Below are 14,611 nucleotides of genomic sequence, written 5' to 3' on the forward strand. Positions count from 1 at the left end.
CCCCTCTTCCTGGGACCAGCCCTGGGGACCCCCAAGACGCCCCCAGGACTGGTCTCCCTCCCTGTATCCTCCCCATCTCCCAGCATCCTTGGCCATGAAATCTCATTCCTGCCAGCCCTGCCCCTGACACGCCTCTGCCAGGTCCTAAACCTAAAGTCTCAGTGGTCGCTCTCCTCTCCCCAACCCCACCTCCCACCTCTGACTGTCTGCGCACCCCATCTGCGTCTCCCCAGAATCTGCCTCTGCTCCGTGCTTCTTCCTCGGCCCCGAGCCTGGGCCAGCCCTTGTTATCACCTGGCTTCCGCCCTCGTCCCCACCTCTGTCCCAACAGTGGCCTGACAGGGCCACTCTCTGCCACCTGGGTTCCCACCTCCCTGCTGCAGCCCCATGGGTGGCCCTCCTGCCTCTGCACTCCCCACCCTGTCCCAGTCTCCCTGAACACAACCAGGCTTCAAGCATTCACCTTGCTCCTCGTCTGTCCTCCTCCGGTAAGGGCAGGGACCTTTGTCTCCTCCACAGTCGTGCCCTCAGGGTCCAGCATGGGGCCAGGCACATAGTAGGCGCTTGGTGGCAAACGACCCTGTGGGGTGCGGGGGTTGGTGGGAGCCGGTGGGTGGGCAGGGGGTGACAGGTGGCTTCCTTACAGAGCAGCTGGCTGCTGCCAAGGCCCAACGGGAGCAGGAGCTGGCGGCTGATGCCTTCAAGGAGCTGGATGACGACATGGACGGGACGTGAGTATCCCCGAGTTGGAGCTGGCCACCCTTCCGTGGGCCTGGGTTTCCCTCCCCGCCACCCTCGCCTCTAGAAACCAGCCAGAGCCTCCTTGGGATCCCCCGGCGTGGGGTCCAGGCTGATCCCAAGCCCCGTGTGGCCCTGCCTCTTACTCATGGATGGCCAGGTCCAGGATGCCCTGGGTAAGGAGATAGAGGGACCACCCTCTCCCCAGGAGCTGGGCACAGACCCTCAGCCTCAGGGAGTGTGTCTAGGCATCTAGTGATCGGATTGCTTTTCCCAGTCCCACTCTACTCTCTGGGGAAAGCCAGACCTGGGTTCGAATCCTGGCTGTGCCTCTGAGCTTGCTAGGTTACCTGGTGGAGGGTGGACTTTTGGGAGCCGAGGGGCACACGGGGAGCCTAGGAGATGTCGGTTGCCAAGGAGCAGGGGGCTTCAGAGGTACCAAATGGGCAGAATGTGCAAGGGTGGTTGTGGGCTTTGCTGGGTGGGGGACCAAAGCAGATGGCAGCTTCAATGTGCCGGGTCCTGGGGTGGAAGGAGGTGCCACCTGGGTGAGTTGGTAGAGAGGTCATCGGGCATTTGGGGGTCCAGGTATCTCCCAGTCCCACCCCTTACTTTGAGCTCCTTTGGGATCATGGAGTCCTGAGGAGGGGGCAGGAGGGTGGGGAGGCCCCTACACCTTGAGGTCCTGAAGCAAGTTCCAGGGTGGGGCCCTGCAGGGAAGAACAGGTGGGCCACGTGGTGCCCCCAGCTGAGAGCCATTGGGGCCTCACCCCTCCAGTCTGCTTCTGCCACGCCCCTGCAGGGTCTCGGTGACGGAACTGCAGACTCACCCGGAACTGGACACAGATGGGGATGGGGCGTTGTCAGAAGCGGAAGCTCAGGTACCCCCGGCTGCCCCTTGGCTGGGGACTTCTAGGGAGCGTTGCCCCAGGGTGACCTCAGGGCACAGGAGGGGGACCAAGGAAAGCTCCCTGCTGGCCTGGGATGCCTCCTCTTGGTGAGCTGGGTTGGCAGCCACTCAGGGCCACTTCCCGCCTGGCAGGACCCGGGATGGAGCCAGGTCGGGCTGGAGCCTGTTTCCCCGCACCTGTCCCCACTCTCTCCACTGTTTGAGCACCCAATCCCCTTCCTCCCCCATCCCTGTCCTGCCCTATTCCCCTCCTCCCCACACCCTCCTCCCCCGTCTGTCTCCTTGCCTGTCCCCCTCCTTCCCCGTGGCCCCCGGCTTCCAGCCTCCCTTCTCTGCCCACTCCTGGGTTTGTCCCTGTCCATCTGCAGCCTGGGCCTCGGCTTCTCTCTTGGAAGGCCTGGCCCTCTCTGGTCCTGGGCTCTCTCTTCCTCCATCTGTACGTCTGTTTGTCCGTCTGCCTCTCTCTCTCTGTCTCAGTGCCCCCAACCACTCCAGCCCCCGGCCTCCTCCTCGCCTCCCACTGGCCTGTGCTGCCCCCTCCTGGCCGCAGTGCCTCACTGGCGTGGCCCTGGCCTGGTCATCAGGGCCCAGGGCCCAGCCCTCCCGTGCCTGGCACCACAGCCCGGGTGCCTGGGGTGGCCGAGGAGGGGGACACGTGGCGGCCTAGATCTTGACACCACCCTCAACACACACAGGCCCTCCTCAGTGGGGACACACAGACAGACGCCACCTCTTTCTACGACCGCGTCTGGGCTGCCATCAGGGACAAGTACCGGTCCGAGGTCAGTGGAGGAGAAGGGAGGGGACTTGGTCCTCCCCCCACACTGCCCCCACCCCGCCTCACAAAGGAGCTGCCTCCGGTTCTGGCACCCGGCCACCCTGGCCAGCTGGGCGGCCCCAGCACCCCCCACCGAGACCCCCCACCCCAGCTGTCGATCCTTCCTGCAGGCCCCGCAGGAGGGGCAGAGACACCGAGGCTGCCCCTTGGGCTGTGGTGTGAGCCTGAGGGTGTGGGTGGACCCTGAGTCCACAGCACCGACCGCGCCGCTCGCCCGCCAGGCACTGCCCACCGACCTTCCAGCACCTTCTGCCCCTGACTTGACGGAGCCCAAGGAGGAGCAGCCACCAGTGCCCTCGCCGCCTACAGAGGAGGAGGAGGAGGAGGAGGAAGAAGAGGAGGCTGAAGAAGAGGAGGAGGAGGAGGATTCCGAGGTGCAGGGGGAGCAGCCCAAGGTCCGTGTTTGGGGGAGAAGTGGAGACAGAGAGGGTGGGGGAAGGGCTACTCACTGACCCTGCCCCTTCCCCAGGAGGCCCCACCGCCACTGTCACCCCCGCAGCCGGCCAGCCCTGCCGAGGAAGACAAAATGCCGCCCTACGACGAGCAGACACAGGCCTTCATCGATGGTGAGGGTGGGCGGGGGCCAGGCTCCTCGGGTGGGCCCAGCGTTTCCTGCCGTGGTGGCACAGGTCGGGGGAAGATCCTGAACTTAGCCCCTGCTCTGACTCGGCCAGCACAAGCCCCAGTATCTTGAGTCCAGGAAGGGGGTCTAGGGTAAGCCAGTCCCACCCTCGCCAGCCCCAAGGGGCTGTTCTGCCTCCCCAAAGGCCTCAGCTTGTTTGCGTTACTCCTGGCGGGTCCCAGGGGCCCTGGCCCCATTCGCTCCGGAGCTGGGAGCCTGGGCAGCAAGTCGGGGCTGCTCTATAGCTGGTGAGGCCCTCAGGGCTGTCGGGGTGAAGTCCTTGGCCAGAGCAAAATGAGGGTATGGGAGCACACAGCCACATCCGTGGAACCCCGTTCCCCATCCTCCTGGATGGGGGTGAGGACATCTCTGACCTCCAGCCCCTCCCTCAGCTGCCCAGGAGGCCCGCAACAAGTTCGAGGAGGCCGAGCGGTCGCTGAAGGACATGGAGGAGTCCATCAGGTAGCGGGGGTTGAGGAGCGGGGACACCTGTCCCACAGTGCCCGCTCCCTGGCTCCCAGGGGAGCTGGTGATGGGGAATCACTGAGGCAACCACAGGCTGGGCCTGGTCCCTGCAGGGAGGGTCCCTGGGAGGTGGCAGGGAGGACAGCCTGGGCACCACTGCTCAGCCAGACCCTCCTGTGTCTGTCGTCCTGGGTCAGGCACTGGCGTCCCCAGCTGCCCCTTAACCGCTCCGCCTCCCCTTCCAGGAACCTGGAGCAAGAGATTTCTTTTGACTTTGGCCCCAACGGGGAGTTTGCTTACCTATACAGCCAGTGCTACGAGCTCACCACCAACGAGTGCGTCCCAGGAGTGCAGGGGCCCCCACTGGCAGGGCGGGAGGCGGGTGGCCCCGGAAGTGGCACCGGCAGTTTCCTGATGGTTGGGGAACCATCTGCGGGGTGGGGCCCGAGAGTGCTGCCCTCCATATTGAGTGGGAGCAGGAGCCGGGGGCCAGGCTTAGGATTGGTCATTGGAGTTGGAGGGCCTTGTGTGTGGGGACTGGAGGAGGCAGAGAGGGGCTGTGGGAGGAGGCTGGGATCCCTGCGTCCCCCCGCCCATATGCCCTGGTCCTCCACAGATATGTCTACCGCCTCTGCCCCTTCAAGCTTGTCTCGCAGAAACCCAAACTCGGGGGCTCTCCCACCAGCCTCGGGTGAGTGGCTTGGGCTGGCCCCTTCCCTCTGCCTTCTCCTGGTGCCCCGACACTGGCCCAGCTCTCAGCACCCTGTGTCTCTCACAGCACCTGGGGCTCATGGGCTGGCCCCGACCACGACAAGTTCAGTGCTATGAAGTATGAGCAAGGCACGGGCTGCTGGCAGGGCCCCAACCGCTCCACCACCGTGAGTGCCTGCAAGGCGGGGGAGCCGGGGCGGGGAGACCCAGGCCTGGCCCAGCCGAACCCTCTCGAGCACCCGTCTGCCCATCCCCAGGTGCGCCTCCTGTGCGGGAAAGACACCATGGTGACCAGCACCACAGAGCCCAGTCGCTGCGAGTACCTCATGGAGCTGATGACGCCGGCCGCCTGCGCGGAGCCACCGCCGCCTGAAGCACCCACCGAAGACGACCATGACGAGCTCTAGCTGGATGGGTGCAGAGGTGGGCGGGGAGGTGGAGTCTCGGCCCGCCCCAGCAAGGGGAGGCGGCGGGCTCTGAGGAAGATGGACCCACATGGCCAATCTATCAACCTGTGTCCCTGTGTTCCCTGCTTTTTTTTTTTTTTTTTTTTGAGGTGGAGTCTCACTCTTTGGCCCAGGCTGGAGTGCAGTGATGCGACCTCAGCTGACTGCAACCTCCACCTCCCGGGTTCGAACAATTCTCCTGCCTCAGCCTCCCAAGTAGCTGGGATTACAGGTGTGCACCACCACACCTGGCTAATTTTTGTATTTTTAGTAGAGATGGGGTTTCACCATGTTGGCCTGGATGGTCTCGAACTCCTGACCTCAGATGATCCACCTGCCTCAGCCTCCCAAAGTGCTGGGATTACAGGCATGAGCCACCACACCCGGCCATCTCCTGCCTTTTTTTTTTTTTGGATGGAGTTTCACTCTTGTTGCCGAGGCTGGAATGTGGAATGCCATGGCGCGATCTCGGCTCACTGCAACTTCCACCTCCTGGGGGTGCAAGCAATTCTCCTGCCTCAGCCTCCTGAGTAATTGGGACTACAGGCGCTGCCACCATGCCTGGCTAATTTTTTTGTATTTTTAGTAGAGATGGGGTTTCACCGTGTTAACCAGGTTGGTCTTGGTCTCCTGACCTCGTGATCCGCCCTCCTCAGCCTCCCAAAGTGCTGGGATTACAGGCATGAGCTACTGTGTCTGGCCATCCCCTGCTTTTTAAAAAAAGATTTTTTTACTTTTGAAAATAAATAGGCCAGGCGTGGTGGCTCACATCTGTAATCCCAGCACTTTGGGAGGCTGAGGCAGGCGGATCACTTGAGGTCAGGAGGTTGAGACCAGCCTGACCAACATGGTGAAACCCCATCTCTACTAAAAATACAAAAAAATTAGCTGAGTGTGGTGGTAGGTGCCTGTAGTTCCAGCTGCTCGAGAGGCTGAAGCACAAGAATCACTTGAACCCGGGAGGTGGAGGTTGGAGTGAGCCAAGATCATGCTACTGCACTCTCCAGCCTGGGCTACAGAGCGAGACTCTCAAAAAAAAAAAAAAGAGAAAATAGACAAGGTCTCCAGGCTGGTCAACTCCTGGCCTCAAATGATCCTCCCACCTCAGCCTCCCAAGCAGCCGGGACTACAGGCAAACATCACCATGTCCAGCTGTCCCCAGCTTTCTAATCTGGTCTTTCTCTTGCCCCAGAACCTCAAGAAGGCATGAAGCCAGCCCCTGCAGTGCCGTCCACCTGCCCCTCTGTCCGGGCCTGCCTATGGCTCTGTTGCCCTCCTCTGGGGCGGCAGGACCTTTGTGGGGCTTCGTGCCCTGCTCTGGGGCCCAGGCGGGGCTGGTCCACATTCCCAGGCCCCAACAGCCTCCAAAGATGGGTAAAGGAGCTTGCCCTCCCTGGGCCCACCACCCCCAGCCCTGTCCCTGCCACCCCTCCTAGTGGGGACTAGTGAATGACTTGACCTGTGACCTCAATACAATAAATGTGATCTCCCACCCACACTTGCCTGTGTCTGCCTCGCTTTGCTGGGAAGTGGACCGGGGTGTGGGCAGGGGTTGCGTGCAGGGGACGCGGCTGTCTGCAGATCCTGCCCGGGCCTCCCCCACCATCTGGGGATCACTCCTGAAGATACCAGATGGATGAACCCTGGACCACTTCCGTCTGAGCATCCATCCGGGCCCGTGTCCCACCCTCCCTGGGTCTCATCTGTGCTCTGTGTGAGGCCAAGGGTTCCCTCCCGGGGCCAAAGCCCCTGCTGCAGACAGACCCAGGCCCAGAGAAGGACAGGGGCCTGGGCGCTGCTACACAGGATGCTCCTGCATGCTCCCCGCGCAGCTGTGCAGAGATGACCCAAGGCCTTAAGATTCTGAACTTTTATTTTCTGGCATGAAAAGTACAAATAATTAAACAATTCCATGTAAAAGTCTGTTACCGCGGCCAGGCCTGTGATCCCGGTAATAAATAGTCTAAACGCAACGCGAAGTGTTCTTGTTGGGTTTTTTTTTTTTTTTTTGTCTTTTGTTTTGTCTTTTTTTTTTTTTTTTTTTTTTTTTACAGTTTTTTATCACCTCCAACATGGACTCTGTCGTGATTTGAAACCTTCCGAATAAATAACAGGATGAAGGGAGGGGTGGAGGGGCTGAGCCCCCTCCCCCCTGGCCTGGCCCCTGCCCCCCAGGGACGTGGAAGACCCGAGTCCCCGTCCCCTGGGAGCCCTAGCCTGGCCCCCTGCGGGGAGGGGCTGGCCTCCAGGGAGGGGGCCTGGCTGGGCTGAGTTTTGTGTTTTAGAAAAAGAAGTCCCCTCCCAGTCTTGGGGGCGGCAGGGGCCTAGGCCTCGGTGGGGGGAGTGTGGGGAGGTGCCCCCTCTCTGGAGCCTGGCCCCCCCCAGGGTGGGGGACAAACCCAGCCCTTATTGCTCGGACGCCCTGCTGCAAGCTTCCCACGCGGACGTGCGTGTTCCCGAATGCAGAGGACGGAGGGGAGAGAGCCCCAAGAGACAGCAGGGGAGAGGGGTCCCTGCCCTGCTGCAGGCGAGAGGAGAGAGGTCGGGAGGACTTAAAACCACAAGAATAAATAGGTTCGTGTATCAAGAACAAGCTAGGGATTTCACCAGCTAAATAGGACTGAAAAAATTCTCAAGACAAGAGCAAAAAGAATCCCATTGATGACCTGGACGTCGCTGGCCGTGGGGACTGCCCCGCAGAGCACATGCCCCCGCGTGCCACTCGGCTACCATTACTGTTATTAATAATTATTATTACTTTAATGATTCCACTTCCCCTTTTATAAATAAATTAGGCATAACCATGTCTCGGCAAAACTTAAAGAAACAAAGAGAACATTGTCGTTCCTTTAACTTGCAAACCGGATGAAGTAACAGAAATATACACGGATGTCCTTACAGGGCAACGAGGAGAATAAATAGTTAACATAGCAATAAGTTAAAACTACAAGAAGCTAAATTCAGCAAAAAAGTACAAGAAAGTTAACTGGTGCCAGTTTATGTCTTTTTTTTTTTTTTCCTTTTTTTTTTTTTAAATCTCTTCTGTGTGTTTTCTCTTTTTGTTGCTTTTTTTTTCCTCTTCTGTTTGTGTTTTTTTGTCGCTTTTTTGATTTTTTTTCTTTTTTGTTCCTTGCAGCAGAAGCTCCACAGACGTTTAATAACAACACCGGGAGGGGTGGGGGAGAGAGAGCTGGACAGTCAGATGGGGGCGCCATAGCCAGACACCAAACGTGGGGACACCGGGGGAAGGCAACTTAACTATAGCTAAAGTCGGGGTTTTGCAATTCTCAGTTCCGATGGGGCTGCTGAGTGGGGTGGGGAGCGGTGCGAGGGCTCCCAGGGGCTCCGGCCTGTGGCTTCTGTTGGAATTTTTTTTTTTTTAAAGAAAGAAAACTAGGGCGATGCAATGTCCAGACAGAAGCCGAGGGCCAGGGCTCAAGATCGGGGGCTGTGTCCACTGCAATCTGGAAAGACGAAAAACCCAACAAACCGAAAGGGGGTAGGTAGGTGACAAGTGGACGGGAAAGGAGTGTGGGGCCAGGCCCTTGGGCCCATCCACCCCACCCTGGGCCTGGCGGGGAGTGCCGGGGTCTTGCTGCTGGGGAGGCCCAGTCCTGGTGGGGGAGGCTCAGGGCTGGGCCTCTCCCTCAGCTGCGTGGGCCAAGTCCTTGGCCCAGGGGGAGGCTGAGCCCCGGGGACAGGGGTGTCCTTTGGCCTCAAGTGTTGTGGGGGGGGGCTGCCTCCAGCCCACCGTGATGCCAAGGTGGAACGAGGTATCGTGTGTCTCAATGCATGTGCGCTGCGTGTGCACGCCTGTGTTCGTGGGCGCCAAGGAGACCACTGGGGGTCCAGGAGAGATCTCTGCAGAGAACCTGGGGGCCAGGGCGAGGGGGCCAAGAGGGTGAGGGAGCATCTGGGGCGGGGTCTGGGGTGGGACCTCCTGCCTGGGCCTGTGGAATGCTATGGGCATATGTCTGCGTGTTCCTGGGTGGTGTTTGTGTTTCTCTGTTACCTGGTGTCCAAATTTGATGTCCAAATATCTATCGCTACATTCACGTGTGCACGTGGCCAGGTGGATGGATTTGTGTGCCCACATCTGTGGTCTGTGTCCACATGGACGTAGCCCCAACTTCTGTCTCTTTCTGTCTATCCCTGTCCACGTGTCTCAGTTTGGCCAACCAGTCCCTTAACGTGTCTGGGGCATGTCGCTGTGTCCGTCTGCGTCTGTCCGTGTGTCCCCGTGGTATGAGTGTCTGCGTGGTTGTTTCTCTGTGTGGCCCCGTGGGCTGCCAGCCCCTAAGCCCTGCTCCCTGGGCCCCCCCACCCCCGCCCCAGTTGGTAAACATAACCTGCCAAAATATTTTCTTTTTTTTTTTGTCTTTTTTTGTGTTTTTTTTTTCAAGTTCAAGAATCCCCAGTAAAAATTCTCCACGAGGTCTTTTTCCCTTTTTACAAAAATAGAGTTTTTCTTCCCCTCCCACCCCCCCTTTTTTTTTCATTTTGTTTCTGCTTCCAGCCCCACTGCCTGCTCCCCGCATTCCACCAGGGGGCACTGAGCCGGGGGTGCCCACACCCCTCCTCACTGTTCGCTTTTTTGGGGATTTTTAAACCTGTTCCTCCTACCCCAGGCCCCATCTAGGTGCTGGGGAGGCCTGGGCAAGGGGGTCTGGGAGGGCACCCCCTGGAGCCCCCCAAGCCATCCCATCGGGGGTGGTTGAGGGTGGGAGTGGGGGCACATCTCTGCATTCTTTTTAGCTGAAAAAAGAAACAAAAACCTTCACCATGAACCAAACCAAGACGAGAGAGTGAACAGCCCAGCCTGGGGTGGGGGCAGGAGGATGGGGCGGGGGATCCCCGGGCACCCCCCCATTCCCTGCAGACCCTCCCACCCCGGAGTGCTCACCCTGTGGCTTCCGCAGGGACGTGGGGCCCTCGCGTCGTCCGTGGGGCTGCCTGTGCTGTCTCTCTTGGGCCCCTTCTCTCTCTCTCTCTCTCTCTCTCTCTCTTTCTCTTTCTCTCTCTCTCTGCTGCCCGGGGAGGGGGTGGGAGGGCAGGCGGGGTGGGCTCACGCCTTGTGCTGTTTGCTGGTCTTGAAGGAGACCTGCAGCACGCGCTCGCCCAGGCGATAGCCGTTCAGGCTGGCGATGGCCATGGCCGCCTCGTCATAGTTGGTCATGGTCACGAAGCCGAAACCCTTGCACTTGTTGGTGGTGAAATCACGGATGACCTTGACGTTGGTGACTGCCCCAAAAGGCCCGAACAGCTGCCACAGCACGCTCTCGTCCGCCTCCGGTGACAGGTTGTACACGAAGATGCACCAGCCGGCGCCCGCCGCGCCCCCCGACAGGCCCACGCCCGCCAGGCCGCTCATACCGTCGATGGCGATCGGCGAGAACCTGGCGATGAGCGACAGGGGACTACTTTGGGGGTCACGCGGGCTCTGCCCTGACCCCCCGCATGCTTCCGACCCCGTTGTGACCCTTCACACCTTTATGACCCCTGACTGTGCCACGCATGACCTTGGAATGGTGTGACCCCTGCAATGCAATTTTTTTTTTCTTTTAGAGACATGGTCTCGCTCTGTCACCCAGGCTGGAGTGCAGTGGTGCAATCATGGCTCACTGCAGCTTTGACCTCCTGGGCTCAAGCAATCCTCCCGCCTCAGCCTCCTGAGTAGCTGGGACTATAGGCAAGCGCCCTCACACCCAGCTAATTTTTTTTATGATTTGTAGAGACACAGTCTCACTATGTTGCTTAGGCTGGTCTCGAACTCTCAGGCTCAAGCACTCCTCCTGCCTTGGCCTCCCGAGTAGCTGGGACTACAGGTGCACCACCATGCCCCACTAATTTTTTTTTTTTTTTTTTTCTGAGATGGAGTCTTGCTTTGTCACCTAGGCTGGAGTGCAGTGGAATGACCTCAGCTCACTGCAACCTCTGCCTCCTAGGTTCAAGCGATTGTCCTGCCTCAGCCTCCCGAGTAGCACCTGCCACCACGACCAGCTAATTTTGTATTTTTAGTAGAGATGGGGTTTCTCCATGTTGATCAGGCTGGTCTCGAACTCCTGACCTCAGGTGATCCGCCCTCCTCGACCTCCCAAAGTGCTGGGATTACAGGCATGAGCCACCGCACCCAGCCATGCCCCGCTAATTTTTAAAATTTTTTGTAGAGGTGGGGTCTCGCTGCGTTAGCCAGGCTGGTCTCGAACTCCTGGCCTCAAGCAATCCTACCACCTTGGAGTTCCAAAGTGCTGAGATTACAGGTGTGAGCCGCTGCACCCGGCTTTCCTTTTCAAATCATATATTTATTGTCATCAACTTCATCTTCCCTGCAAGAGTTTGTTCCAGCCCCTGAACAACACCTAGTAAGCACTTGGGAGGTGTCTGTTGAATGAATTAATGAAAGGACAGAATTGGCTCCACTCACATTCCTCACTGGCAGTCCCGCCCTTGGATTAAACCCCTCAGCTGGGAGGGGAGGACCCAAGGGCCTGAACCATTCAATCCTGAGCACGAGGAACAAACTACTCGCTCCTTCTGGCCCTCTTTGCACAGACTGTTCCCACTGCTAGGAACTCCCTTTCCACTCTGCTTTTGTGTGGATGTTGCCTCAGATGGGACTGGGGGGTCTCTGCTGCTGGGTCTCTGTCACCCCTTCTTTTTTTTTTGAGACGGAGTCTTGCTCTGTTGCCCAGGCTGGTGTGCAGTGGCACGATCTCGGCTCACTGCAACCTCCCCCTCCCGGCTTCAAGCAGTTCTCTGCCTCAGCCTCCCGAGTAGCTGGGATTACAGGTGCCTGCCACCATGCCCAGCTAAATTTTTGTATTTTTAGTAGAGACGGGGTTTCACCATCTTGGCCAGGCTGGTCTTGAACTCCTGACCTTGTGATCCGCCCGCCTCGGCTTCCCAAAGTGCTGGGATTACAGGCATGAGCCACCACGCCCGGCCCCTGTTACCCCTTCTACTTCACAGCCCTCATCACCATTCATTTCTCTGTCTCCTCCCCCACTAGACTGAAACAGATCTTCTTTTACATTTTTTAATTTTTTTTTTTTGAGATGGATTTTCGCTCTTGTTGCCCAGGCTGGAGTGCAGTGGCACGATTTCGGCTCACTGCAACCTCCTCCTTCCATGTTCAAGCGATTCTCCTGCTTCAGCCTCCTGAATAGCTGGGATTACAGGCATGAACCACCGTGCCCAGCCACAATTTTTAATTTTTGGAGATAAGGTCTCGCTCTGTCACCCAGGCTGGAGTGCAGTGGCACCATCATAGTTCACGGCAGCCTCCAACTCCTGGGCTCAAGTGATCCTCCCACCTCAGCCTCCTGAGTAGCCTGAACTGCAGGCATGCACCACCATATCAGGCTAATCCTTAAAAAAAAATTGTAGAGAAGGCTCTCACTATGTTGCCCAGGCTGATCTCGAACTCCAGGCCTCAAGTGCTCCTTGCCCCTCAGCCTCCCGAAACACTGGGAGCACAGGCGAGAATCACCACATCTGGCTTTGATGTCACATCTCTCAATGGCCATGCTACTCCAAGACCCAGGCAAAAAAGACTAAGCCTGCAGCCCTGGGGGTGAGCTGGGGAGGGGTGCATCAGGGGCATGGATGGTGAGGGGTGGGGACAGTAGGGCGGGGGCACTGTTACCTCTTGACGCCGTAGGCCATGTTGAGCAAATTGTCCAGCCTGTGGAGGCAGAGGTGGGGGTCAGAGGTGGCTTCCAGTCATGCCCCCCTGCTGTGACACCGTCAGCCTGCCCTCCCCACCCCCACCCAACAGGCCTGCAGCAGAGCCCTGCCCCCGCCTGCCTGCTCCCCGCCCGCCCAGCTAGACACTGCCTGGCACGGAACCGTGGTCACTCAGGCACCGCCTCTCGCCTGCCCCACCGCTGTCCAGCCTGCACTGGCCTCCTCATCCATCCTCCCCCTCCTGGCTGGCGGGTCCCCTCTGGGCCCAGGCGCTGGGATCCCTGGGGAAAGGATAACTCCTAACAAAGGCAACAGTAGCTACCACAGCCAACATTCTCGCAGCACTTGAGGGGGTGGGTAACTTGCTCTGGCCACCCGGGGGCCCACAAGGGGCTTCCATTGTCTCCCCTTGGAGTGGCTACGAGCTTGGACTCCAGGTCCTGGGTTCGAGTCTCTGCTGCTTGGGCCGAGCAAACCCCAACATCTCTCTGTGCCTCAGGGTCCCCGTCCATAAAACAGGGACAACACAAGCTCTGTTCTCATCGGGTTGCAGAAGAATAAGGGTGTCTAGCACACAGCAAAGACTCATGAAATATTTGGTGTTATTACAGATGGGGAAACTGAGGCACAGAGCTACAGCCACGTGCCCGAAAGAGAAAGGGGCCACCAGAGCTGGAACCCAGTCAGATGATGCCAAAATCTTTAACACCAAGAATGCCAATCGTCGTGGCCAGTACACATTGAGGGCCTGCTGGCCTTGGTACCTGACAGATAGGCTCCTTGGCTCCCATGTGTGCGCACCCTCCCGGCATCCCTCCCCTCGGCAGGAATGGGGTTCAGGGAGGGCTGCAAGCTTGGGGGCACCCGGCCTGGGGCCATCTGGGTGGGTGGCAGGGGGCTCACCGGAAACGCTGTGTCTGATGGTGTAGGGGGCCTGCGTAGCGCCGGGCGGATGACTGGTAGAGGTGGGTGAGCAGCGCCTGCCCTGTCTTCTGACTCGGGTTGTTCGCGAACTTGACTGTGATGGGCTCAGCTGCGCCCAGCGGCTTCTGCCCGTTCAGTCCTTTGATAGCCTCCTCGGCCTCAATCCTCTTGTCAAAGCGGATGAATCCCACACCCCGAGAGACACCTGCCAGGGGGCGGGGATGTCCATCACGACGACCCTGTCCCCTCCTGTGTAACCCTACTTCTCCCTTCCCTGCCCTGGCATCTTGGTCGGTTTTCTTGTCCTTCATGCCCTGGCGTCTTGGTCGGTTTCTCCACATTGGTCCCACCTGACTGCCTTTGCCCAGCGCCCCCACCAGATGCACCCTCCTTGACTGCCTGACCTGTGACCTGGTCCACCAGGATGCGGGACGTGATGATGCGGCCATACTGGGAGAAGAGCTGCTCCATCTCTTTCTGGCTCATGGTCTTGGGGAGCCCGCTGACGTACAGGTTAGCATCCCGGATGGATGCTGAACTGGGTCTGGCATAGGACACCTGGGTGAGGGGGTCAGACGGACAGGGGTGAGGCAGAGACCCATTTCACAGATGGAGAGAGTGAGGCCATATCTAAACCATCAGAGTTGGCAGAAGTGATCCATGTGTCAATCAATAATTATCTCTAGAGTTGTCACCATGGGTGGGGCTGAGTCAGATATGGGAGAGGGGACATGGCAGTGGCTGTAACAACTTGGCACTGCCTGTATAGAGTGATGGGGACCTGCCACCTAGGGAGGACATGTCTCCTTGGGGTGACATGTGACCCCAAAGGGATCCTTGAATACCCGACTCACATCACTATCACATGCTTGACAGTCCATCAACAAACATTAACTTTTTTTTTTCTAAGACAGGATCTCACTTTTTTACCCAGGCTGGAATGCAGTGGTGTGATCTCAGCTTACTACAGCCTTGACCTCTTGGGCCCAAGCAATCCTCCCGCCTAAGCCCTGCAAGTAGCTGAGACTACAGGCGCCCACCACCACGCCTGGCCAGCATTTTTTTTCTTTTTCCTTTTTTTTTTTTTTGAGACGGAGTGTCGCTCTGTTGCCAGGCTGGAGTGCAATGGTGCCATCTCGGCTCACTGCAACCTCCGCTTTCCGGGTTCAAGCAATTCTCCTGCCTCAGCCTCCTGACTGGTGGGACTACAGGCGTGCCACCACCACGCCTAGCTAATTTTTTTTTTTTTTTTGTATTTTTAGTAGAGATGG

The 14,611-nt window shown here is 58.5% G+C and overlaps 2 protein-coding genes and 1 pseudogene across 36 annotated transcripts in view; 1 reads left to right on the forward strand and 2 right to left on the reverse strand.

Moving 5' to 3' along the window:
• Window positions 1–6,228, forward strand: part of PRKCSH (PRKCSH beta subunit of glucosidase II) — a 21,332-nt gene extending 15,104 nt beyond the window's left edge. For 8 of the 33 annotated variants that reach the window (XM_054539739.2, XM_054539741.2, XM_054539738.2 and 5 more), the window contains 11 exons: window positions 647–731; window positions 1,541–1,619; window positions 2,344–2,430; window positions 2,708–2,881; window positions 2,956–3,052; window positions 3,501–3,570; window positions 3,819–3,908; window positions 4,190–4,264; window positions 4,352–4,451; window positions 4,542–4,707; window positions 5,923–6,228. In XM_054539739.2, coding sequence (XP_054395714.1) covers window positions 647–731; window positions 1,541–1,619; window positions 2,344–2,430; window positions 2,708–2,881; window positions 2,956–3,052; window positions 3,501–3,570; window positions 3,819–3,908; window positions 4,190–4,264; window positions 4,352–4,451; window positions 4,542–4,691 — 1,007 coding nt within the window. In that variant the 3' untranslated portion in view covers window positions 4,692–4,707; window positions 5,923–6,228. Of the gene's footprint in view, window positions 1–646; window positions 732–1,540; window positions 1,620–2,343; window positions 2,431–2,707; window positions 2,882–2,955; window positions 3,053–3,500; window positions 3,571–3,818; window positions 3,909–4,189; window positions 4,265–4,351; window positions 4,452–4,541 lie in introns of all 33 variants that reach the window. The other 25 variants (XM_054539743.2, XM_054539742.2, XM_054539744.2 and 22 more) reach the window with 9 other exon arrangements.
• A 1,538-nt stretch (window positions 6,229–7,766) lies between these two features.
• On the reverse strand, window positions 7,767–8,826 carry LOC112130085 (basic proline-rich protein-like; annotated as a pseudogene).
• ELAVL3 (ELAV like RNA binding protein 3) overlaps window positions 7,767–14,611 on the reverse strand; it is a 29,179-nt gene continuing 22,334 nt past the window's right edge. For 2 of the 3 annotated variants that reach the window (XM_024236875.3, XM_054539751.2), the window contains exons 4-7: window positions 13,745–13,898; window positions 13,320–13,545; window positions 12,376–12,414; window positions 7,767–10,147 (exon numbers count right to left, since the gene is read on the reverse strand). In XM_024236875.3, coding sequence (XP_024092643.1) covers window positions 9,796–10,147; window positions 12,376–12,414; window positions 13,320–13,545; window positions 13,745–13,898 — 771 coding nt within the window. In that variant the 3' untranslated portion in view covers window positions 7,767–9,795. The remainder of the gene's footprint in view (window positions 10,148–12,375; window positions 12,415–13,319; window positions 13,546–13,744; window positions 13,899–14,611) is intronic. The other variant, XM_024236876.3, reaches the window with a different exon arrangement.

The sequence above is a fragment of the Pongo abelii genome, chromosome 20 (genome assembly GCF_028885655.2).
Source record: "Pongo abelii isolate AG06213 chromosome 20, NHGRI_mPonAbe1-v2.0_pri, whole genome shotgun sequence".
NCBI classification, from domain to species: domain Eukaryota; kingdom Metazoa; phylum Chordata; class Mammalia; order Primates; family Hominidae; genus Pongo; species Pongo abelii.